This window comes from Pleurodeles waltl, chromosome 9 (assembly GCF_031143425.1).
Source record: "Pleurodeles waltl isolate 20211129_DDA chromosome 9, aPleWal1.hap1.20221129, whole genome shotgun sequence".
Lineage (NCBI taxonomy): Eukaryota > Metazoa > Chordata > Amphibia > Caudata > Salamandridae > Pleurodeles > Pleurodeles waltl.
The window spans coordinates 78,721,492-78,746,180 of record NC_090448.1 but is presented as its reverse complement, the minus strand read 5'-3'; the positions used below and the strand labels follow the sequence as shown (position 1 = coordinate 78,746,180).

The window sequence follows — 24,689 nt, the reverse complement described above, 5'->3', positions numbered from 1 at the left end:
TGAACCAGTAGGAAGGAGGTTGTATCTCCTCCCATCCTGTCTTTTTTTAGAAGGCGGGAGGCTGCCGCGACCTGTCGCTTGTTCCAATCACATCAGACAGGAACAAGTTGATGTGCGGTATTTATTGGTATACTTTCCACCCCCTCGTTAATGTCTCGTGTGACGTCCTGGGCTTCTGTCCAAGGTAGTATCCCGTTTTTCGGCTTTTTGGTTTTTTTTAATGACCTGCAACGGCAAAGTACCACGAAACGTGTCTCTTTATTTTATTGCACCGTGTATTATATAACATACAATTAAAATGTTACAAACCAAGATAGTAAGAGGAAAAGTGAATATGAGTCGAGGAACATACACATAGGAAAGGAAGGAAGAAGAAAGAAAGAAAGAAAGAAAGAAAGAAAGAAAGAAAGAAAGAAAGAAAGAAAGAAAGAAAGAAAGAAAGAAAGAAAGAAAGAAAGTTGTGAGGAAGTGTAGTGGGTGCGGGGCGTCGTATCCATAAAAGCCCAGGAGGAGAGTGGACAGCAGAGAGGGTGAGCACAGCACTCATGTGCCACCGTTCTCACTTCTCTCCTTGCACAGGGTGAGCTCATACCTCTCTAGGAGTGGTTGTTCTCTCCCGGAAAGAGCCGCGCCAAACCTCACACACCTCCCTGCCCGATAAGCTGCAAGGGTGCGTGCCAGCTGCCCGGGATTGGCTGGCAGCCGCGCGGAGGGAGTTGCGCGCCCTCTGTTAAAGCTGCATGAATCCGCGCTGGCCGCAGCCTCCCGCACTGGTGCGCCCTCCGCAGTCAGCGAGCGCCCCTCACTCCTCACTGACGCCGTCAGGAACCGGTGCAGCGCTATCCCAGCTCCGTCTCTCCACTCGTCCCGTCAGCGCAGACCCAGAGGAGCTGTGACCATCAAACAAACAACGCGGGGATGGACGTGAGTGCGGGTGTTCAGAAGGTAGGTTTCTGTGCCGCGGGCTTCCCACTCCCTTAGCACTTAACGCGCTCTCAACGGAGTCCTCCCGGCCAGAGTCCTAGCCAGGAGCTCATATCTGCACTCACAAAACATGAAAATGTAGAGTTGGAAAAGTACGCGTGTAGCAGCAGTGTGTCAACTTCTGCTAAGATGTGGGAGCCCGCGCGTAGCCTTCACGTCACCCTCATTTCAGCAGTAAGAGGACCTTTGTCCCACTATAAACCCATTAAAATATCCAAGAGGTTCAATATATTCGAATTAGCTGTAGAGAGTGGCTTGGCACTTTCCAAGTCAGAGGACGCCCAGTAACACTTGGACAGGCTCAGAGTTGTGCTGTGGAAAGGGCTTAAAGCTCTGCAGGTGCGAACTGGCAGCTACGGGACCCGAGAAGTTGTTTCAAAAGCTGCCCGGGTGGCCAGGCGGATCTTAGCATGGTTTGACTTGAATTTATTTAGTGTTTTAAACGAACTCATATTGCTGGTTTATGTCGAGGGCCACTGTAATTATGTGATTTGGGGGTCACGGCGTCTTCCACATAATTGTGCATTTGCCGCATATGCCACATAATTCATCTGCTGTCTAATCTACATATTTTTCCGTAAAAATGTTTGCAGATCAAACGACCAAACAGATGAAACGTTACCAAACACGTAGCAACATATGTTGCTGTGCAATGGAAGGCTTCTCACCCATTTTAAGTGGCCACCTGTTTGTTGCTTATCGGTGTATTATTTTAGATAAACCGGTACTAATGGAGCTAAACCTTTGTCCAGGCAGTGTTATCGGGTAAAAATGTCGAAATAATGAAGTAATGCTATCAAAAGTGTTCCACTTTACACTGCAAAATTTGCCTTTTGTTGCTTACTAATTTAGTTCACCTTGCTGCATAATTTGGTCCTCTCCTATTGCATAATTCCAGTGGCCCTGATTGTATCTCTTAAAATCGTGTATTGCTCTATAAGGACCCCTCGAGCTATATGAGGCAGAATTATCTAGTGGAGAATAATAATAATAATAATAATGATAATAATAATAATAATAACAATAATACTAAGCAGTAGTAGTATTTATTTAGTCATAGTGCTAAATTAACTGTATGCACTCCCAAAAATTTAGAGCTGAATGGTGCCCATTCCATCAACACTGGAAGGATGAAATGCAGAGTCCACCTCCTTGGTATTCAAAGCGAAGCTCACCGAGCTATAGAACCTGTCTAAGAGGCAAAAGCTGGAACAGAAAGTAAGCACTACTAGGTGATCTTGGCTTAGATTTTGTATAGTTTTTAGGTGTGGCTACAGACAGGTTTAATACATCTTGAACCCATGTCAATCAATTCTCCAAAACGTGCAATAAGAATGAGTAAAGAGAGTGTGTGAACTTTGGGTCAGCTCTCGTCAGCCAATGGCTTTCCGGTGTTCTTCATGGTTTCCCATGTCTTGGGTGGGCAGTCCACCACAGTCATTGTTTGATGGGTACATTGTCCAATTTATGTTCTCGTTAGATTTTTGTGAGTTGGTTCAGTTAGTCCTTTTGCTAGAATGCAGTATGAAGGGTAGCTTGTAATGAAATCCAGCATGCGTGCTTTGATGTGTTTACTTAGCTGACATTACGACATTTTAATTACTGAATGTAAGGCTATTTTTTGTTCAGAAAGTGCTGCCGATTGGTTGCATTAGCCTATCATAAAGGGCATTGTTATTCCCCATCCCACTTTGCATGTTTATTTGTTGTTCTCTGCTGTCATGGCATGTTTGGTTTAGAGCTTTTTGTTTTGCTCACAAAGAAAAGGTAAAGATGTTCACAGGGAGTCTTCTTAAAGATTCAACAAAAGTACTGAATCTAAATCAAAAGTATCGATGGTGTAATTGTTTTCTGTGTATGTCTTTTAATTTCAAAACACAGCAGACTTGATCTTCTGGCTTCTTTTTTTTAACACTTTTCACTGAGGGCGCAGCTTAACTATACCAATGAAGTCCCTTCAGCAAAAGGTCCATACTCTTATCTTGTATATTATTGTAGGCTAATATTTTGCTTCAATATGGGAATTTCATTTCAGGAAATGTGTGTGCAACAGCTAAAATCATGAAGCTATTACTCAACACTTCCCCTAACGAACTCCTATGCCTATTGCTTGTGCCAATGCTTGTTGTTCCTTGTCTTTGCTATCGCCAACCACCATCTGAAACTAGGCTGGTGAGAGGCTAAAATGAAATGAAGTGGTAACCATATGATGTCATTGGGTACCTAAATGTGCATGATGTCATTTCCGCTACCCCGAGCCTTATAGTGAACTTATATCTGAAGCACAGTACTATGTAGTGTTGTACAGGCAATTACAAAGTACCAGTCATGGCTGACAGCGGGGCAAAGTGGCAAGGCAGGGGGAGCATGAACAAAACAAATAAATAATAATAAATAAAAAAAAACTTACCTCGTCTTCCCTGCATCGCCGCTCTTCAGGTCTCTGCTGGACTGCCGGCTCCCAGGGACAGCCTCAAAGCCTGCCCTGCGGCCAATCCTAATGCTGCTCTCATACTGCTGGCAGCATGAAAAAAGCATCAGGATTGGTGCTTCCAGGCAGACTGGGAGCCTGGGCCTTCTGTCTCCAACCCTGCAACACAGTGCTGACTTGGAGTGAGCTCAGTGTGCATATGTGTTTGGCCGCCCTGAGATGGTCGGCCAAACACACATGAGTACTGAGGGAAGTGAACACCACTCCACCTCTGTCCTTGTCATCCCCCATGGCCCCGCCCCTTTACAAATAAAACTATAAAAAACATAGTTCATTATCGTTTTACTTTTAAAGGTTTTGCAGCTGCTGCTGTTGGCAGTGGGCGGCGCTCCTCCGCCATACCAGAGGAGCCGCCGCTGCAAAGTACCTTTTCATACAAGTTACTTATGCTTTATAGTAAAGCAAAGCATGTTCCTGGACATCCCTGGGGAGGATTCTATGCTTGTGAACTGAGAGGAGGTTCACAAAGACACAACAATAGAGGGAGATAGACATTTTGGAGCGGTCACATTCATTGATAGATGAGAAAAGTGCAGAGTGTAGAATAATAATATTCAGTCTTCCCTGCAATAGTGAAACATAACATTTAAAAACTAGGGCTATATGTATTTGTAAGCATTGCTTACCAGGCCTATCTCTTATGTGATGCGAAAAATAGTGATGTAAGATTTTTTTTTTCACCTGCAATTTTTTTAAAAGTTTCAAATGTTTTCACCCCTAAGTTTTCCAAGCTTCCCAGTATTCTTCCACCATTGCATTTTTTTATTTTCTCTGCATAGAGAAACAAATAATTATGTGACAGAGCCCATCCAACCTAAACAGCACCTCCAACATCGCTCCATGCTGGAAAACGCAGGAAGAATCTTATTTGTAACGTAGTATTTCGGGAGGGTGGGGGGAGAAATAGTGCTTCCAGCAAAGTATGTTTTTACAGAACCATTTTTAGCGTTATAGGAGAAGATAAATAACATAAATGATTCCAAAAGTTAAGTTTTTCACATGGGTGTCTGAAGTAAAAATCTTTGCAAAATAGTCTTCCTAAGATTGAAAATAACTCTTTATAAGTCACACAACGCTTTCTAGAATATTGGACCCACTGGCTCTGAGAGAGGTGTCAGGACAATAAGAAGGCAAGGGGGCGCTATTCTTTTCTGTTTCGAATCAATTAAAATACAACTATTTCACAATTTTAAATTTTAGATCGACCCAAAGGAATTTTTCTGCTTTTAAAACTGAATTTTTGCAGATTCCTGATTGATCACGGTTCGTAACCCCTTTTGTAAAGCATTTTGAACCAACCGGCGTTGGCCACAGGTGAAGCCTGGGGATACTGCTTGGTTTATGGTGGTGGTGAGTGTCCGGATCAGCTTATATTGGGCTGTATTGTATTGCAACATTTATGTAGCGCTTGATAGCCCTATGAGAGGCGCTAAAGCACTTGCCTATGTAGGCAGTATATTGCCTACTACAAAGTACCAAATGTTGTGCCTGACTCTGTATGAAATACCTGCATTTACCCACTTATGAAGTCTGACAACGTTTTAAGCCGACATCTAAATGTATGACCTGAAGCACTTCATTTTGCAAAAACTCCAAAACAGACCAGTAGTACAAACCTTACATTGCTTTTCTAAGGTCAGTAAGGGGCGTTCTGTGCTGTTGACGAACTATACAGTACGACTGGTGTTTAACAAGGGATCTGTGTAAAGCTCCAGACACAGAGGCCTGCCCTTGGTAAGACTAACACTGACCCTTATTTGTGGTGTCCACACAAATGGGTCTTTTTAGGAGAGGGAGGTTGTTAATCACATTATAAAAGGCCTACTTAGACGACAGCTCCTGGGCACATCGGTGTATTTTGAAAACATCTTGCCCTGTAACATTTTATGTATGTTTTTTTTTTTGCTGAGTACAGTTCAGACGTCATTCGGAAATGATTGAATGAGATAAGCACAGACGTTTCCAAAAAAAATCAGTCCTCTGCAGGAGGTGAAATAAAGCAACCCACTGTTCAGGCTGCGGAATATACAGTTTCGCAACAGAATCAGCCATTCTGCGTGGCCCCGCCCACTAGCTCCATTGCCAGCTTCCCCGGCCACCTTGTTTGCTGTCACTCTTGGCTGAGGTCTGTTCAGACTCAAGGTACCTGCTGTCCAGGCCTCTTGAACTTTGCAATTACACTCTTGAGGAGCTGGCTCGGTGCCCGGCCTGTGCAAATATTTGCAGATTACAGTCACATAACTCGGTGGATGAACTGCACTGGTGGTTGCTTTCACGTTCCAGTGTTAGAGGCCAGCAGCACAGTGAGGTGCTGTGAGGTTGGCTCCTGGCCTTGCCAATCACCTGAGGGAGTATTGCCTTGCAATACAGCATTGTCCGCTGCAAACAAAAATGGAATAAAATAACAAAATTTGGGTTGGATAATATACATTTTGGGCCAGATGTATCACACGTTTTTGCATTTGCAAATGGTGCGAATGCAAAAATGCCTTTCAGTATGTATGAAAGGCATTTGCTATGCAATTTTAAGGAATCGCTAAAATATCGATTCCTTAAAATTGCGAGCCCGTTTAGAGAATCGCAAATTGCGATTCTCGAAATAAGAAATCGCAAATAAGGAATCCTTATTTGCGATTTCTTATGCATATGTATCAAGCTTTTCCTTAATGTGAATTGGGCATTAAGGAATCGCAATTACCACCAAGTAAGACTTGGTGGTAACCATGTGCAAATTTAAAAAATGCATTAAAAATGCATTTTTAAAATTGACATGTAACGCACACATGGCCCTTTGGCATGTGTGCGCCTTACATGTCCTGAAATATTTTTTTGGGGTGCAGCAGAGAGGGCCTTAGGCCCCCAGCACCCTGGGGTTTTCCATTTCCTAAATTGCGAATTCCAGTTAGGAATTCGCAATTTGGGAAATGCAAACAAAATTGCAAATATGGGCCTAGAGGCCCATAGAGGCGAATGGGCTCAGAATTGCTATTTGTGATTCGGTAATAGCATTTGCAATTTTTAAGAAATCGTTATTATCGAATCGCAAATATGATACATACCATTTTGCGAATCAGAAATAGCGATTTCTTAAAAATTGCTATTAGAGAATGGCAAAGTGGATTCTTCATACATCTGGCCCTTTGTTTGGTGCGTGAAAATGACAGCATTTGTCTTTGTATCGGTATAGAAAAATCAGCAAAAATAATGAAAAACTACACAGAATGAGAAAACATTATTTATTGATTAACGTAAATGCAAAATGCAACCTCACACAAAAAAGCGGGCGAAATACAACAGCTGCTCGCATTCTGGTCATTTGCAAATCAAATCATTAATCAAATCATTAACATTTATAAAGCGCGCTACTCACCCGTGCGGGTCTCAAGGCGCTAGGGGGGAAAGGGGGGGTTATCGCTGCTCGAACAGCCAAGTCTTTAGGAGTCTCCGGAAAGCGGAGTGGTCCTGGGTGGTCCTGAGGCTGGTGGGGAGGGAGTTCCAGGTCTTGGCCGCCAGGAAGGAGAAAGATCTCCCACCCGTCGTGGAGCGGCGGGTGCGAGGGACGGCAGCAAGTGCGAGGCCAGCGGAGCGGAGGGGGCGGGTGGGGACGTAGAAGCTGAGGCGTCTGTTGAGGTATTCCGGTCCCTTGTTGTGGAGGGCTTTGTGTGCGTGGGTGAGAAGACGGAAGGTGATCCTTTTGCTGACTGGGAGCCAATGCAGGTGTCTCAGGTGTGCGGAGATGTGGCTGTTGCGGGGTACGTCGAGGTGTTTGCAGTGTTCCTGTGCTACTGCGCTAAAAAGCTAAATATTTGGCACCTCGTGTAAGAAGATAATTTGATAATTTTGCCTGCAACCATAGCGTAAAATTCATACAATGAGTTGAGGTTACGCAGGCGTAACGGAAATTGCGTCTGAGCCTAAAATGTTGCCATGTGGCTCAATCTACGTTTCTGTGTACAACGTGGGCCGGGGCTTAAAATTGCACCTCGGCAGTTTAAATAGTTAAATTATTAACTGCTTGGACTGATTTTATTTCAACATTCTATCTTCTCTTCTACATGGCCTTCCTTCACCCACCTCCCCAAATTCTGCACAACCTGTTATAAGCCACAAAACTGTGCAAAACGCGTTTGCACAGGGATCGCAGATAGGGCCAAATGTCGCAAACGCATGTTTGCTATGCAGAAATGCATTTTGCGAGTCGGAACCGACTCGCAAAATGCATTTCCGAGTCGCAAATAGGAAGGGGTGTTCCCTTCCTATTTGCGAGTCGCAGTGTACGCGGTCGCAAATGGAGTCGCAGTTACCATCCACTTGAAGTGGATGGTAACCCACTCGCAAACGGGAAGGGGTCCGCATGGGACCCCTTCCCCTTTGTGACTGGACCCAAAATTATTTTTTCAGGGCAGGCAGTGGTCCAAGGGCCACTACCTGCCCTGAAAAAATCCGAAACTAAAGGTTTCGTTTTTTTTTCCTAAGTGCAGCTCGTTTTCCTTTAAGGAAAACGGGCTACACTTGAAAAAAAAAAACTGCTTTATTTAAAAGCAGTCACGGACATGGAGGTCTGCTGTTCCCAGCAGGCCTCCATCCCCGTGAGTGCCCAGAGTAGCTATGGGGGCGCAAATTGCGACCCACCTCATTAATATTAATGAGGTGGGTCTTTGCGACCCCATAGAGACTCGCAGAAGGTGTCTGAGACACCTTTCTGCATATGGTTTTGCGACTCGGAAATTGCGAGTCGCTCGGAGTCGCTATTTCCGAGTCGCAAAACCTAGTTTTGCTACATCTGGCCCATAGTTCGGAGTTTAGCCCTTAACTGGAAAGAGGTTCATACAAATATATTCTCGTCTTATGTAATGCTCCAAAAGATCAATGAACAAATACATAATTATATTCTAAAACTGTTTTATGTATGCTCTCTGGCTCTGTGCAGAGATCGAGGCAGTCACTCACTTTCAGGGCGCAGTTCACAACCCATGTCGTTTTGTTGGACACTGTACCATCTGGCATTAAAATGTTGAGGAAAAGCTGCATCTAAAGGAGGCATCTCGTGACAACATCTGCAGAATTGTTTATTATGGCTGCGTTGTTACAGAAGAGACCAACTCCATGAAAATCAGCACATCTCTGCCACCAAAGGTGAGCCTGGCCTGAAACTCACTGTACAGTCAGTACACAGTGCCACAGGCAGCACTGATACGTTCATCCAAGAAAGAGAGGTTTAAAAAGGTGCAGTCCTATAATTAAACACACCACTCGCTCATTCTTCTTGAAAAGGTCGAGGTCATCAATCATAGGGTCGAACTTTTAACTCTAAGGGCTAGATGGACAAAGTTTTTTTCTTGTTGCAAAAGGCCTGATTCTCAGAACAAAAGAGCATTTCCCAATGTACAAACCCAATTTTGCGATTAGGTAATCTATTTACCGAATGCAAAAAGGGTTTCCGAGTCGCAATTAGGCAGAGGTGTTCCAAGGGCGTCCCTTCCTAACAGCAAGTCGCAGTGGTATGTATGATTGTTTTGTGACCATGAATGCGGTCACAAAACAATCAAGTTAACATCAGTTTCAAATTGGTGTTAACCCATTCACCAAGGGGAAGGGGTCCCCAAGGGGCCCCCTTACCTTTTGTGAATGGAAGTGAAAATATTTTTTCAGAGCAGGTAGTGATCCTAGGGACCACTGTTTGCTCTAAAAAATGAAAAGAAAAGTTTAAATTTTTCTGTTTGAAATGCATCCCGTTTTCCTTTAAGGAAAATGTACTGCGTTAAAAAAAACTGCTTTATTTATAAAACAGTCACAGACATGGTGGTCTGCTGTCCCCAACAGGCCACCATCCCTGTGAGTGGGGCCATTCTCAATGGGGTCGCTAATTGCGACCTACCTCATGAATATTGATGAGGTAGGTCATTTGCAGCCCCATTGGGAATCACAGTGTACTTAACACTGTTGTACATTTAATTTTGCGACTCACAATTTGTGATTCCTAAACGGATCCTAAATTGCGAGTCGCAAAACAAAAGGTCTCACATCTGGTCCTAAGTATGTTACTTTCTTTGACCACTCTAAGCAATGTGTCTGTGTGGGCTTTGGTGCCAGATGACTTAATAGAGATCACACAGAAGAAAAGCCTTAACCAGCTATATTGAATGGCACAGACCATAAGGAACCAAGCACTGGTAAAGACAGCGGGTCTGGCCTTGTCAAGTGTGCCCTTTTATTTTATTTTTTTGCAACATATGTAATATGCAAAATCATTTGTCAAATATGAAAAATATACAAATAAAGAGGTGGCTCGGCAGCCCAGATCAACCTGCCTTGGCACTGAAGTGCAGTCCTTTCGAAGTAGCAATGAACATGTGAGCTAGAAAAATGATGACACTTACAGTGCAAGTCATCCAATGGATAATTTGGGCTTGCTCAAGCTGTATACTGTCGTAGGGAGAAGAAAAAATGTGAATGACACTTGAACAGACCAAGAGGGCCGATCGAAAGCTTTTTTTGGAAACATGAACCAGTTATAGCTGTCCCTAGGCCGCACCTAAAAATCAGATTGTTACATATTTTTTGCTGCGAGGCAAGAGAAACATATTTCTCATCAAGGTTCACATTGTATTAAAATGTTGCAGTAGTACCCTTTCCCATTGACATTAAATGACAAGCCCATATGTGCCAAAAAGTGTTTTTCACACAGATAAAGAGGCATCAATATAGAGTGTTTTACGTGCTAGGCAGAAGCATTTGGTCATATTCTCTACTTTCAGCCAGAAAAGTTTAGCTTTAACAAATGAGACATGATCCCATCTCACCAGTTTCATAATTCGTCAAACTCAGGTACTCTTAACACTCTATAGCCTGTAAAACTACATTTATAGTATTGATTTTCGATCAAGATGTGATTTGGGGGCTTGTGTTTGGTGCTAAAATGAGATCAGTAGGGACCTGACTCGGGTTCCTGCGAGATTCAACCAAAGGCATGGCAAATATCCAATCCTGGCCTATAGGAAGCAATATGTGGCCAAAGTTGTAAAGACTCACTTGAGGTCCCAGACTAAATGAGAATTCTGGGCCTGTGTAGCTCATCATCATACAAAGTGGTGAAAACAGATTTGTCTCTTAAGTCTGCTTGCAGTAGTGCACTATGTAGATTTTTGAATTGACAATGTTGCTGGCTCAGGCAGTATCAGATTCTCCATTACAACTCATTACATTAGCACAAGACATTTCTAGTGTTGTCTTGGGATATAGAAAATTGAAGATCTTGATTTCAACTTTGAAATGTTGGGCTTTCTGGGAGTGATCTCTTGTTTAGCTATGTGTTGATAGATACTCAATCTAAGCCGATCTGATCTTCCTACATTGTAAGCAGTGTCTCTCTAAAACTGCCTGCTGTTTCAGATTGATAGAGTATATTGGTTTATATTTTAGTCTAGCTGCAAATATCAGACATATCTTTATGATGTCTAGACTAGGTATATTATTATTTCTGGGCATTTCATGAGGAATCACCTGAGCAATTAGGCATTGTCAATTGTCCATGGCTTGACAGCTGTGCAACAAATTATTATGCTGAGCTCAGATTTGCATAACTGTAGGTTATATCCTATTACATGGATGCTGGATGACTTTGAGTTCTGAATGAGGGATACTTTGCAAGTTGTTTTTGAGACAATGACAACTGTTGAGGATCACCCATAAAACCTGAACACGGCCAGATTTGTGTCAGGTGAGTTGCTGAGTTTTAAAGATGCTTATATCAGGATTATTTTTTATAGAAAGTCTCCTTCTTGGAGGGAGTATTTAATAATGGTGTTGACATGGAATTCAGTAATTTCATGCATGTTGTTGTGACATTCCATGATGATGTAAAATGTGAATTGTTGCTTGTGTTTTTTTGATGTAATACATGTTTGATAAGTATGAAACATAAAGATAAGGTCTGTGCCCCTGGTCTAGACGATAATTAATTTCTGATCCTACTGCAATTGATATTATTCTGAGGCATGAGGTGTACTATTATACCCAGCGTAAAAAAATTTAATGACTCGACCAACCCGGTAATCCATCTGGCAACTGAAAATCCAGCAGGATACCCAGGAGCTTTACGTTTTGTGCAAGTTCAGTTTCATTGCCACAAAAAGCCCTTATCATTCCATTCTCGGTATCAAAGATGACTTTTGTTGCTTAGGAAATTACTTGTGTCCAACTCTGATGCATAAGTTCTCCTATTTCCACAACATCATGTTGGCAAATTTTGAAATTGGTTGGGGGAATAAACAACTCTAATCAGAAATTAGTGTAATCTGTGAAGGATAAGGGCTGGACAGGCCATTCTAACACTTTGACACTTTCTATGTGGGCTGCTGGCTAGGAGACTGCTATCAGAGCTGGGTGACCTTCAGTGACCCTATCATGAAAGCTCTGTGGCACTATTATATTAGTGGCACTCTGCAATGTTTGGTTTTTTTCAATATTTTTCTCGAGGATAATTTTGTCTCAGTCTAATCCTGTGTTGCGTTTTTGTGAACCCTTATTTCTGTATGAGAGTTAACAGAGTATGAAAGTAGATAATGACCAAGGCAGGTGAAAGAATCCTGGAGTCATCACATACTCCGACCTACAGGGGGAGTGATGCACTCTTTAATGAAGTTCAGTAACTCACCCCCCAGGAAGCCGTCATGACTGGACAGGTCAAAGCCTGTTTTACTGGACACTCAATAAAGACTCTTAAGCATCAGATCATGATCTCCAGTATCAAACGCCCCAGAGAGATATAATACTACCAACATTATTGGAGACCTCTATGAGTGATTATTTTTATACTTTACACTATATAAAACAATGTTAAGCCTTTGTTAAAAAAAAAAAGCCCAGCCTGGACATTAAGATGGAGACTAATTACAGATTTATACTTATAGCTTTGGCTAAGGTAGTCGAAAAACAGTTGGAAAGTTTGCTGACATGTCAACTTGAAGAAAAAACTTGTTGGACTCCACTTAGAAGTGGTTCTGACATGGAGAAGGAAACTGTTATGTTACTTGAAGACTTACGAGTGGGCTTGGATGGAGGCCACAAAGTGGGTATCCTAATTTTAGGTTTTCCCAACTTACAAGCCAGCAGTCTAGAAGTGATTAGAGTGCAAAGAGCAGGCTTTATGTGATTCTCATCCTTCCTAACTGGGATGAGTCAAACCATGACGATTTTAGGTCCAAGCAACTGATAGTTTCTCATGCAGCCCTTGAGCGCTTCTCCTTGTTTCTCATCCTCTTTAACAAATATTTGTCTCCTCCACCAAGGGTCGAACAGGGTTATATGGCCACATGACAGTGTTAGAGACAGTCAGGGAGACCAGTGTTTGGGCTGCTTTTTGGTTGCCTGTGGGTTTTTTATGGTCTGGGATCTGTTTTCTTACTGGTGATTTCCTTGATATTACCACATATGTTGACTGCAGCAAGCACAAATGCAAGCTGTTTTCCTTACCTTGTAAAACAACTATCCAGCTTGTCTTTACAAGTTCAAAACTGACCCAATTTGCAAATTTGGGCCACTTTTTGAGCTATTTGATTCACAAGTGTGGGCCACTTTTATTTTGGTACCCATGCCTATTTTCTGTCCTAGGACGATCCTGTCTCTCACCAAGGTTATCAGGTATACTGGTGCGAATACCAGTATCTTACCTTAATGAGATCCAACCTTGAATGAGCAGTAATCTACTGAAGCTCATTGTCAACAAAAGGAAACTACTGATCTTAGAACAAAGAGACTAGTTTAGCGAACAGGCCAAAACTGCAATGCTTGCTTCTATGGGTTGCTAGCTTGTACTATTCTGAAAATGTAATCTGCTTAATCCATAGCAGTCAGACTAGTTCACAGCCTTAGAAAGTTTATCTGCACTCCGATGCTCGCTCTGAGATCCATTGGCTTTTGCTTGCTCAGAGATGTACTTTAAGGCCATTTGTTTGGGTTAAAAGCCTTTTATGGCTAGTACCCAGGGGCGGCTCCTCACTAAAGTGGAGGAGCATCGCCCGCTAGATTTTCCAAAAATAAAAAATAAAATGATAATAACGTACACATTATATTATTATCATTTTATTTTTCCTTGTAGAAAGGGGCAGGGCCGGGCTGGAGGGAAGGGTCCGGAGGAGGGCAATGCAACACAATAAGTGCGCAGGTCTGCTTGGCCGGCTCTGTTGGGCCAGCCAAACAGAAGTGCGTACTTTGCATATCTTCTACCCAGTCGTACTGCACAGTCGAGTGGAGATTATAGCCCAGGCTCCCACTTCCAGACTGACAGGCTAAGCAGGACACTCAGACCAATTATGACGCTGCTGTCATGCTTGTGACAGCAGCGTCATGATTGGCTGGGAGCCTGTGCAGCCGAGAAGAGGAAGAAGACGGAGGGAAAACGAACGCATCTCCAATCGAAGGTAAGTGTTTTGGTTTTTTTTATTCATTTTTTTTAAACTCCCCTACCCCACCTGTCCCATTGCATCCTGTCCCGCCCCGCCACTCCCGTTCAGTGGCATCCGCCAGTGCCAGTATCCCAGGAGCATTCAAGCACAACTTCACTATCAGTTATATCCATGACTACTCCCTTTGGGTGCTCTTCTACTTTCAAATCAGTGCATCTATCAGTCCCATTTTGATAGACGATCCTTTTCAGGTCAAGTCACCAGTTATGGAATCAGCTGTCCACTGCTGATTGCTTGATTTAAATATAGAACTCTCTCCATAGTTCCCTCAGATAACAACTGCTTTAAGTGACATTGGGCTGACAGTCCTAGCTCCAAGACCCTGTTCATGAATGTGCACTGACAAACACAATGGTCCTCACTCAAGCAGTGCTGTTTCCACCCCTCAACAGGGAGAGACTCTTGATTGATTTGTGAAATAAGTCACTTGATGTAACTAATTGTTTCCACTATTTTTATTAGCACTCTGCAGACTATTGAATGGCCTGCTACAAACCTCAGGACTGAAACTATGCATTTGCAGGAGCAGAATTGTGATATATTGTTGAATGAGCTTCTGGAGGTATGAAAATTGGTTAATGGTAGCTCGGAAGCATGGAGTTAAACAGACCAGCAAAAGAGCGATCACCAAACACTAAGACGAACCTGAAGAAAACCGATGTGTTTGATGTGCCTGGGAAGAAATGCAGATAACAATGCACGGGACCTGACCCTTATGCCCAATAACAGAACCTCGGTAAAGAGCAAGGAACGAACAACAATGGTTCTTTGTGACTCTTGTTAACCAATCAATGTAACTCTCTCTCTCTTTACATTTGTATTTAATGTATTCTCCAAAATAGGCATACTATATCAAATATAGACAAAATAATTGTAGAGAGTACAGTGCTGAAAGATGCAGTGATGTGCAGTATTTACAATGATACATATATACAATTAGAAAGAAAGGGGCTCTGTCCATATCATATGTATCATAGTTTGATACGTTTTACAATTATAAAAATAGGACATGCGCGGTCTAGATTCTTTGCAAAATGCCTTTGGCATGGGTGCTCTAGTTGTTGTCATTTGCTTAGGGTGCACTGCTGCAGGATCTATCTTGGGACTTGTTGGTTCATATCATACCAATTTCTCTTGGTGGTGTAGTTCATCGTTTTGACGGTTCACGACATGTGCATGACCTCATTGGTGTAGGTTGTGCAATTTGTCACAAAGTAAAGAATATGTCTTTGGTATTGTATTAAAGAGCGCAATTTTGTCCTTAGTGGTGCAGAACGCGTCTTTGCCTGAAAGTTCAGAGCATATCTCTTTATTTCTGTGAAGCACCAGTTACCCAGGTAACACCAGGTATTTTGACTCAAAAGGCAGAGCATGCTTTTTTCCTTTGTGGTGCAAGATATACATTTCATGTTAGTGGTGATAGAGCGGTCCGTACTAATAATTTACCTGTATTCGGACGCTCTTTAGGCCGATGAATCTTTTGACTAAGTGGAACTCTCCGTACTCTATATCGATCAATTGCATCAAATCAATAATCAATAACGAACATAAGCAATACCCTGATCAACATAACACTTAACAATTAATCCAGAATACATTTCGGCGAATCCTGACCTTTCAGTCAGGAATAACCACACCAGTTTATTGCAAAGTTAGTAAATTTATTTCCCTATATTAACAAAGCTAGCACGATATAGATGTGTCTCAACACCAAATGATAAACATAAATGAACATTAATAGCTGTCCATAGCGGCGAAACAAGTGCAATCTATGCAGCATTTGAATAACAAGGCATTCGATAATAGCAATGCAAATCACTAATACTATGATCTGTAACGAGCTAATTGCATACATTTAGTCAGCATAACAAGGTCTCAAATTGCATCGTGCAACAAAAGGAATCCTCATCTAACCTCAAATTAGCATCGGCATGTGGGACTTCATGCAAAAACAATTTAGCAACATTAATTTATAAAAACTCCTAACTAGGGATCTTGTCAAAAATCAGCAGTTGGTTACCTAAAAGAAACACAATGCAATTTTACAATTTTCCTTTCATATTTACCAATTCCGATCAGCATACAAGGAAGTCTTCGTCTCACAGGTACCGTTTCTCGATCAGCATGGGTACCGTTTCGATCAGCATGGGACGGGGCAAAGGGGTAGGGGTGGACGGGGCAATTGCCTCACGGCGGCAAGGTAAAACTACTACTTCATGCAAAAGGGATCAAAGTTAAAGTCTCTAGGGCAAGAATCATTTAAGGTCTCTTTCTCTCGATTAGAGAAAGCATCAAAGTCTCTTTCAAAATGGCGTCGCAGCAAAGTGGGCCATAATAGCTGCAAAATGGCGTAATGGGTGTAACGTCCGGGTGATGGCCTAATTTCTTCTCGTGCACCTGGTTTTTATAGACAACAGTTCGAATCCAGTAGGGTCTTCCATTGGAGGGTTCATAGGTTAGCTTCAAATTGTCCAATCAAAAACAACAGTTCTCAAGCTTTTACTTAAGCATACATTATCCTTGGAGATGGGTACGCAAGTTGCAACATTTTATACCAATTAGCTCACTTTCAGAGCCTCCATTGTCCGCACCTGCAGATCGACCTTGGAGTAAAGAGAAAAATGCCAAGCTGGCACGAAACTTTAAGATAAGCATGTGAACGATCTCAGTGGAAAAGTACAGCTTCAAGCAAAAATACACGTTTATTAGCACATTGGAAAAATACGAGCATCTAAACCGTGAGACCGGGCAACTAGGCCAAAGCCTCTACTAAAGTAATGCTAAGCTAAAGCATTTCAAACAAGCAAATCGTAGCATACGTTTATGATTATGTCGGATTAGTGCAATTCTAATACACCACGTTATATAAAGCACGCTTATAAATGTTGGCAAACTACTCTAAGGGCACATTTTGTCCCCGTACAATCTTTATTAGTTCGGTTAAAGTCACACATGATTATTTCAGTACTACGTTTAAGCGCTAATAAATGTAAAACCTTCATTTCTGCTTCATCAATCCCTCCTCTGATGACTACTTGTCATCACACCAAACCATGCCCACAAATTTTATTCCATTAAAATTCTGTCAGTTCTCTTTTCCTTTTAATTCCCCTAGTTTTCGCTTTGTATTCTTCTGCCATTCTTTTCATTATTTTCTCTTCCTTCCGTCTTTTAATTTTTTCCATAATCATTATTATTCCCCTTTTTATTCCCCAAATTCCAAATATGCAAATCAGTACTATTAAAATTCCCTGTATTATTTTTAGTAATATTCCATTCCAAATTCCCCCAATCCAATTTCCCACTGAAGCAAGTCCTTTTCCAACCTTCTCCCACACTCCTGGTTCTTTCAATTCCTTCAAATCTGCACTCTCTTTTGTTAGATTAGCAAGCATAGTTTTAATCTTCACACTATTGTCGGGAATATACGTACAACAGTGGCGCGCACCAAGCATTTTGCAAACGCCGCCATCCTCTGCTAAAAGAATGTCTAAAGCAAGCCTATTTTGAAGAGTCATAGCTCTTTCCGCTGCAAGTTCAGCATCTATCAGGATTATAGCACCTGAAAACTTTGTCAACATGTTATCCACTATAGTAGACAACTTTCTTATTTTGATGGAATTCAGCACAACTCCCAATGAAGGAATCATGGCTCCAAATATATCTCCTACCACAGCAGCTGCGGTCTCTCTTTTCTGGATACGATGGGATCCAGATGTCTTTTGAATCATCGATAGGTCATCCAGTTGATAAACCTTTGGGAACACTATACCCAAATAACATCTCCCCCACCATCCCTTTGGAAGACGATAATAGGCATTATACCCACAAATGTAATATACACCTGGAATGACAGGGTCCAGTCCGTTCATCATGAATGTCCATTTGGCCTTAAAGATAAACGTATGTTTACACTCACTCGCTCCTACGAAAATGTTATCATAATAAGATTCACCTCGATATATACAAAATTTCCCTACATGCCAAGCGTCTAAAGCTATTCTCCCTTGTGTCTTTATTGCGGCAAAATCATAATTATCTACTGAAGTCCTCTCATGTAGCTCTTTTTCTAATTTCGCATTCATTTGTGCTCTTCTATCATCTGTGCGATCTAAAAAGCTTATTTCTACTGCAGAGAGCGAGCAGGTAAGGTTTTCCCTATGAGCGTGAGCCGTTTCAAAAGGTAGCATTGGCTCGAAAAATTCCCTCATTATTTTAGCATCCCAATCCTTAGCAATCTGGCTTAGCTGCGCTATTATAGGAACATATGCAAAGGTAACATCATAATTTGAGTAAAAATACTGTATGTTAGTTTGACCATAAAATCTAGACATTACTATACTACATGTAATCCCGTATGTAAGAGGCATGTGGTGATAAGTCACCCCTTCCTTTACTGATGTCGGTATCTGTGTACACACATAACAATCTTTCGCATCCATAGTCTCAACATATTCTGTTAGCAAGCGATAGAAAACATTATACGAAAGCTCCTTCTTATCATGCAAGAGTCTCTCATCTATTTCTAGTCTTTTCAGTGCGGTTAGTTCAGTGACAGTAACAGGAGCAAAAGTAGAAGCGTCAATTTTCTCATTCTTACCCTTTCCATGCATTGCAAGCACTATTGCCATTACTATTAGTACGCATGCAATTATCAAGCCTATACACACATATTTACAATATTTCTTTCTACTGTTTTGCGTCATGATCTGTATAGAATCAGAGAGCTAGAAGCACCTATAAATGAAACAATTTTAGCAATTCAGTTACAAAGCTGAACGAGCGCAATGTTCACACAGTTTTCTTCAAGAGGCCAGTCACTTATCGGTTAGCAGCATTTGTCTCAATTCGGCAATAACTCAGTCTTTATCGGTTTAGCAAATGTCTCATCCGGTTTAGCAATGTCTCAGCTGGTTTTATCACTTTAGATTGTAGCAGGCAATGTCATTTATCACCCTTTCAATCAACACTGTCCATCAAACTTTTCTTTTCTATTGGTATCTCTTCTTCTTCGTTCTCGATGCTTAGAGATACAAACTCGTCAGTCCAATCGTCATTGACTGCATATGCCCATTCTGGACCGGAATATCTCCTGTTGGGTATCCTTTTCCTTTTCAATTTTGCTTCTCTTTTCGATTCTGCCTCGCTGGTACTTTCCTCTTTTGTCAAGTCTTTTTCTTCACTCGAGGTTGGTACCACGACAGACACTTCCTTTCTTTTCTCTTTCACTTTTGGCCTTTCTCCGTCGTTCAAACCTTCTCCAGTCCTTGTTTTACTGGTGATATACTTAGTCTCCTCTTTGCACCGTGTCCATTTGACGGACCTGCGACCCTTTCTGTAGAAACTTGAACCTTTTCGTCCTGTTCTGCCTTGTCCCCTCCTCCTGGGGAATCAATCACGTTCTCTTTTTCTTTTTCTGTATCGTCTGCTTCTGGGAAAGCCCTCCTCTGATCAGGCTCTCCTGCTTTTTCACCTTTTTCGAGCCCTTCGTCACCGTTACTTTCTTCAGGCTCTTTATCGCTTTCAGCTGCTTCAGGTTCTTTGTCACCTTCGGCTACTTCAGGCTCTTTGCTACCCTCAGCTGCCTCAGGCTCTTTGTCACCTTCAGCTGCTTCGTCGCTGTCTGAACTTTCTCCTTGGTCTTCCCCAAGTGAGTTTGTCTCTTCGTCCTCCAATAATATCTCTCTATCTCCTGCTTCTGCCTGTCCGCTTTCAGTTCGGTTTTGTTCTGTCTCAGCACTCAGCACTGTTTTATCAGGCACTGGCAGTTTCAGCGCTTCAACTTCCTCATCGGTGGGACACAACACCTTCTTTGTGTGACTGGCGTGAATCCAGTTGGGAACCCCCGCACACTTCACAGCGGTAGTTGTCGTCAGGATCACTTGGAAAGGGCCTTTCCAACGGGGTTCCAGACACGACTTCCTCACGTGCTTCTTTACCACGACCCAGTCACCTGCTTTCAGTGCGTGTCCTGGACCTTGGATCGGTGGTAAGGTGGTTGCTTCCACCTGGTGAGAGAAAGAGCGAACCACATCAGCCAGACCCTTGCAGTAGTCTAACACCATATCATCTGTAATATTCAAAAGCGCGTTTACGGGAACTGCAGGAAGTCTCATAGCCCTGCCCATGAGAATTTCGTGCGGAGACAATCCAGTCTTTCTATCAGGGTTGTTTCTCATTGACATTAGCGCCAAGGGCAATGCGTCAGGCCATTTCAAATTTGTCGATGCACATATTTTCGCCATTCTTGATTTCAGTGTACCATTCATCTGCTCCACCAGTCCTGATGCTTCAGGGCGATAGCTACAATGCAGCTTTTGCTCAATGTTCAGCGCTTCGCAAAGTAACTTTATCACCTCGTTATTGAAGTGACTTCCCCTATCTGATTCTAAAGAGATCGGGAATCCGAAACGTGGTATCAACTCTCTCAACAGTAGCTTTGCAACTGTAAGGCTGTCATTTCTACGTGTGGGGTATGCCTCAATCCAGTGACTAAAAATGCACACAATCACCAACACATACTTCAGACCTCCATGCACAGGCATCTCAATGAAATCTATCTGCATTCGACTAAATGGGCCACTGGCTCTGCCAATGTGGCTCGCGTTCACAACCGTTCCCTTCCCTGGGTTCATCTGCTGGCAAGTGACACATCGATGGCAAACTGCTTCTGCAGCTTGACGAAATCTGGGGTTAAACCAATCAGTTTTGAACAATCTTATCATGGCATCTCTCCCTAGGTGAGCTTGCCCATGATAGAACCGCGCAAGCTGTGATAAGAGACTGTTTGGCAAAACAAATTTTCCCTCATTTGAAACCCATAACTCATCTGGTCTCTTTATACATTGTGATTTAATCCAGGAATCTCTCTCATCCTCCCTGACGTTATTCTGCAATGCTTTTAGTTCATCCATTGTATCTACGACCTTTAAGGCAAATGCTTCAGCTGGTTCGAGTTCTGGCTCACTTATCGAATTCCATTCATCCCTGAGTAATATACAGTTCAAGGCACAAAATCTTGCGACTTGATCCGCATATGCATTTCCCAGAGAAACATAGTCCTGTCCTTTCGTATGAGCACTACACTTTACCACTGCAACTTCGGCTGGCATTTGAATGGCGTGTAACAATTCCCTTATTCTCTCCCCGTTTTTCACTGGGGATCCTGAAGAAGTCAGGAAACCTCTCTGTGACCATAGTTGTCCAAAGTCGTGCACAATTCCAAACCCGTACTGACTATCAGTGTAAATGGTGACTTTCATCAATGCAGACAGTTGACATGCTCTTGTAAGGGCTACAAGTTCTGCTACTTGTGCAGAATAGACTCCTTGGAGCCAGGCCGCCTCCAAGACACCTGTTACAGTACATACAGCATATCCTGCTTTCAAAATTCCCATCCCATCTCTTAGACATGAACCATCAACAAAAACAATTTGGTCATTTTCATCAAGCTTAGTGTCCTTAATGTCAGGTCGAGGTTTTGTGCAAAATTCAGTCACCTGAAGGCAGTCATGCTCGACGTCTTCAGCGTTCTCAATTTCAGCATTTTCACCAGGAAGCAAGGTTGCTAGATTCAACGTAGTGCACCTTTTCAGCTGCACATTCGGTGAGCCCCGAATTATCGTTTCATACCTTGTGAGTCTTGCTCCGGTCATGTGTTGCGTTCGGGAGCGGGTCAAAAGTATCTCAACTGAGTGAGGGACCATGACTGTTACTGGGTGTCCCATCACTATTCCTTCACTCTGAGTGAGGCTGATACCAACTGCTGCTACGGCGCGCAAACACCCTGGAAGTGCTGCTGCGACCGGATCCAAAGTAGCTGAAAAATACGCTACTGGTCTGTTTACGCCACCATGGGCTTGAGTCAAGACAGACAAAGAACATGCATCACGTTCATGACAAAACAATGTGAAAGGCTTTGTGTAATCAGGCATACCTAAAGCTGGAGCCCTGCACATGCACTCTTTCAATTCAACAAAAGCATCCATCTCATCTCCTTTCAGTTCAATTTGATCCAAGGCATCCTTCTGGGTCAGTTTCAGTAAAGGCTTTGCTAGAGTTGAGAAGTTGTGAATCCACTGGCGACAGTAGCCCACCATTCCCAAAAACTTCCTCACCTCCCTCCTTGTCTTTGGTGGACTCATTTGAAGTACACTTGTTATTCTTTCCTTCATTATTCTCCGTGACCCTTTCTCTATCTGGTGACCCAAGTATTTCACTTTCTTCTGACAAAACTGCAATTTGGAAGGAGACACCTTGTGTCCATTCCTTCCCAAATGGTTCAACAGAGCAATGGTATCGGCTGTGCAGCCACTTTCTGTCTTTGATGCAACCAGTAAGTCATCAATGTACTGTACTAGGGTTGACTCGAATGGCAATTCTAATGCTTCCAAATCTTTCTTTAGAATCTGATTGAAGATTGACGGTGACTCAGAAAACCCTTGAGGAATTCGACACCAACTGTATACTCTGTCTAGGAATTTGAAACAAAAGAGGAATTGGCTGTCCTCATGAAGAGGCACAGAAAAGAATGCTTGTGACAAGTCGATGACTGAGAACCATTCGGCATCGCAAGGGACTTGAAACATTATCACAGCTGGATTTGGTACGACAGGGCAACACTTGACTATGATGTCATTTATTTTCCTCAAGTCCTGCACAAGTCGGACCTTTCCACTTGGCTTTATTAATCCCATTATTGGTGAATTACATGGACTGCTTAACACTTCTTTCAGTACCCCCTGTTTTACAAATTCGTCAATAAGTTGGGCAACTTTCATGAGGGTATCTTGTGCCATGTGGTATTGTGGGGTCTGGGGAAAGATTGCATTGGGCTTTACAGTCACTTTCACTGGTTCCACTCCTTTCATCAATCCCACCTCTTTGCCTGTCATATCCCACACTTCCTTTCCGACTGTTTCCCGTAATTCGGCTGGAATATCTTCTTCAGTTATCATCGGGAAAAGACAAATCAGAGGATATTCTTCATCGACAGTTTCCATCTCATCCCCCTCTACACTGTCCTCTTCTTCCCCATCACTGCTCGTCTGGATTGTTATTCCCTCGTTCGAACACATGATCGAACAACCCAATTTGCACAATAGGTCTCTCCCTAACAGTGCTATCGGGCTTGAGTCACATACCACAAACTGATGCACCCCTTGATAGTTACCGATGCTGACTGGTACCGGATCTGTTATTGGGTTCGTCAGGTGCCTGTTTGCTACTCCCACCACTTGAACTGTCCTCCCTGAGAGTGGCAAATTTGGTACTTCACTGCTCTTAACAGTCGAACGTGTGGCTCCTGTGTCAACCAAGAATGAAACACGATGACCCATTACTCTTCCCTCTACGTACGGACCCTTTTGATCAACTTCCAAGGATGCTGCAAGCACACAATCTCCTTCTTCTTCTGAACTTTCACTCTCCCATACATTGTTTATTCCACTCTCACTGTGTAGTGGGAACTGTTGTACTGTGCCATTTGTACTCATTACCTGACCCGAGACCTGTGGAGGAACCATCACTTGCTGCTGACTCATTGGTGCCAAAGGTATTTGCATTTGCTGATTAGGTACCATGGGTAACTGCTGTTGCATTGGCTGCATTTGCGTCATCTGCATACGAGGCATCTGCATCTGCTGCGGCTGCATAGGTTGTAATCCCTGCAACTGATTTACGGTCTGAAAATTTGGGTTTGGACCTCTCATTTTCGGTCCCCTCATTGTCTGAAATGCATTGACATCGTTGTTTTGCTGACCAATACCTGCACCTGTACCTGCACCTTCCTGCACCACCATCGGGCACTCGCGTTTCCAATGACCGACAATTCCGCACACGTGACACGGCATCACCTTCTTCATTGCCTGCACACCAGTCACAACAGTGTTCAAATCCGGACCATTATTCACAAAACCTCCTCTGCCTCTGCCTCTGGCCTGTGGCTGAAACATCATATTTCCCTGCAACTGCGGCTGCGGTTGCGGTACCTGCTGTTGGAACCCTTGCATCCCTTGCAAACCTTGCAGACCTGTCTGAGCTGCTTTAAGTTGCATCATCATCACCTTCTCTTTCAACCTTTTCTGTTTCACTTCAATTTCGTCGCTACAGTATTTCGCATAATTTAACACCTCATCAATAGGTTTTGACTGCCAACAAATCAAATGCGACTTTATCATCTGACTTATTTCTGGTCTCAGCCCTTCCATCCGTTTTTGTCAGCTACTTCTTGCAAGCTTTTGTGTACCTTGTTCACTTCTTTTGTTATCCTGGGACATAGATACCTCAGCTCTTCTTCCGAGTAGGACTCTAACCTATTCACACCCATAGTCCCTTCCACCAATTCTTGTGCTTCCATGTTCAACCTGACCCTATTCAGATAATCTTCTCCCTTCCCACTGGCTGAACTTTGTGTGGAATTTAGACTATTGAACCACTGTGTCAGCTGTTGCGCATTCAACCCCATCAGTGTAGCGTTCACATCGACTGCCATTGATGGTTGCGGCAACTTTTCAGTATTCGATGACAGCGGTATCATCAGTGGGGGACTTGACCTCACCAGTGTTGACTGAGCACATATGGGACTAAACTCCATCAAGGACCCAGATCCAGTTGGCTGAGCCGCTATCGGAGTTATCCCTGGAGTGTTTTCTATGCACCTCCTTTCGGTCCCACTCTGCAGCATTGATCCCTGACCGCTCATACCTAAGTTAGGCTGACTGTACAAAGGTACCGGTGGACCTACAGTA

The 24,689-nt window shown here is 42.9% G+C and overlaps 1 protein-coding gene across 1 annotated transcript in view; it reads left to right on the top strand.

Moving 5' to 3' along the window:
• Positions 1-541: 541 nt before the first annotated feature.
• LMCD1 (LIM and cysteine rich domains 1) overlaps positions 542-24,689 on the top strand; it is a 313,865-nt gene continuing 289,717 nt past the window's right edge. Inside the window, exon 1 of the mRNA XM_069206342.1 lies at positions 542-945. Within this exon, the coding sequence (XP_069062443.1) occupies positions 919-945 (27 nt within the window). The 5' untranslated portion in view covers positions 542-918. The remainder of the gene's footprint in view (positions 946-24,689) is intronic.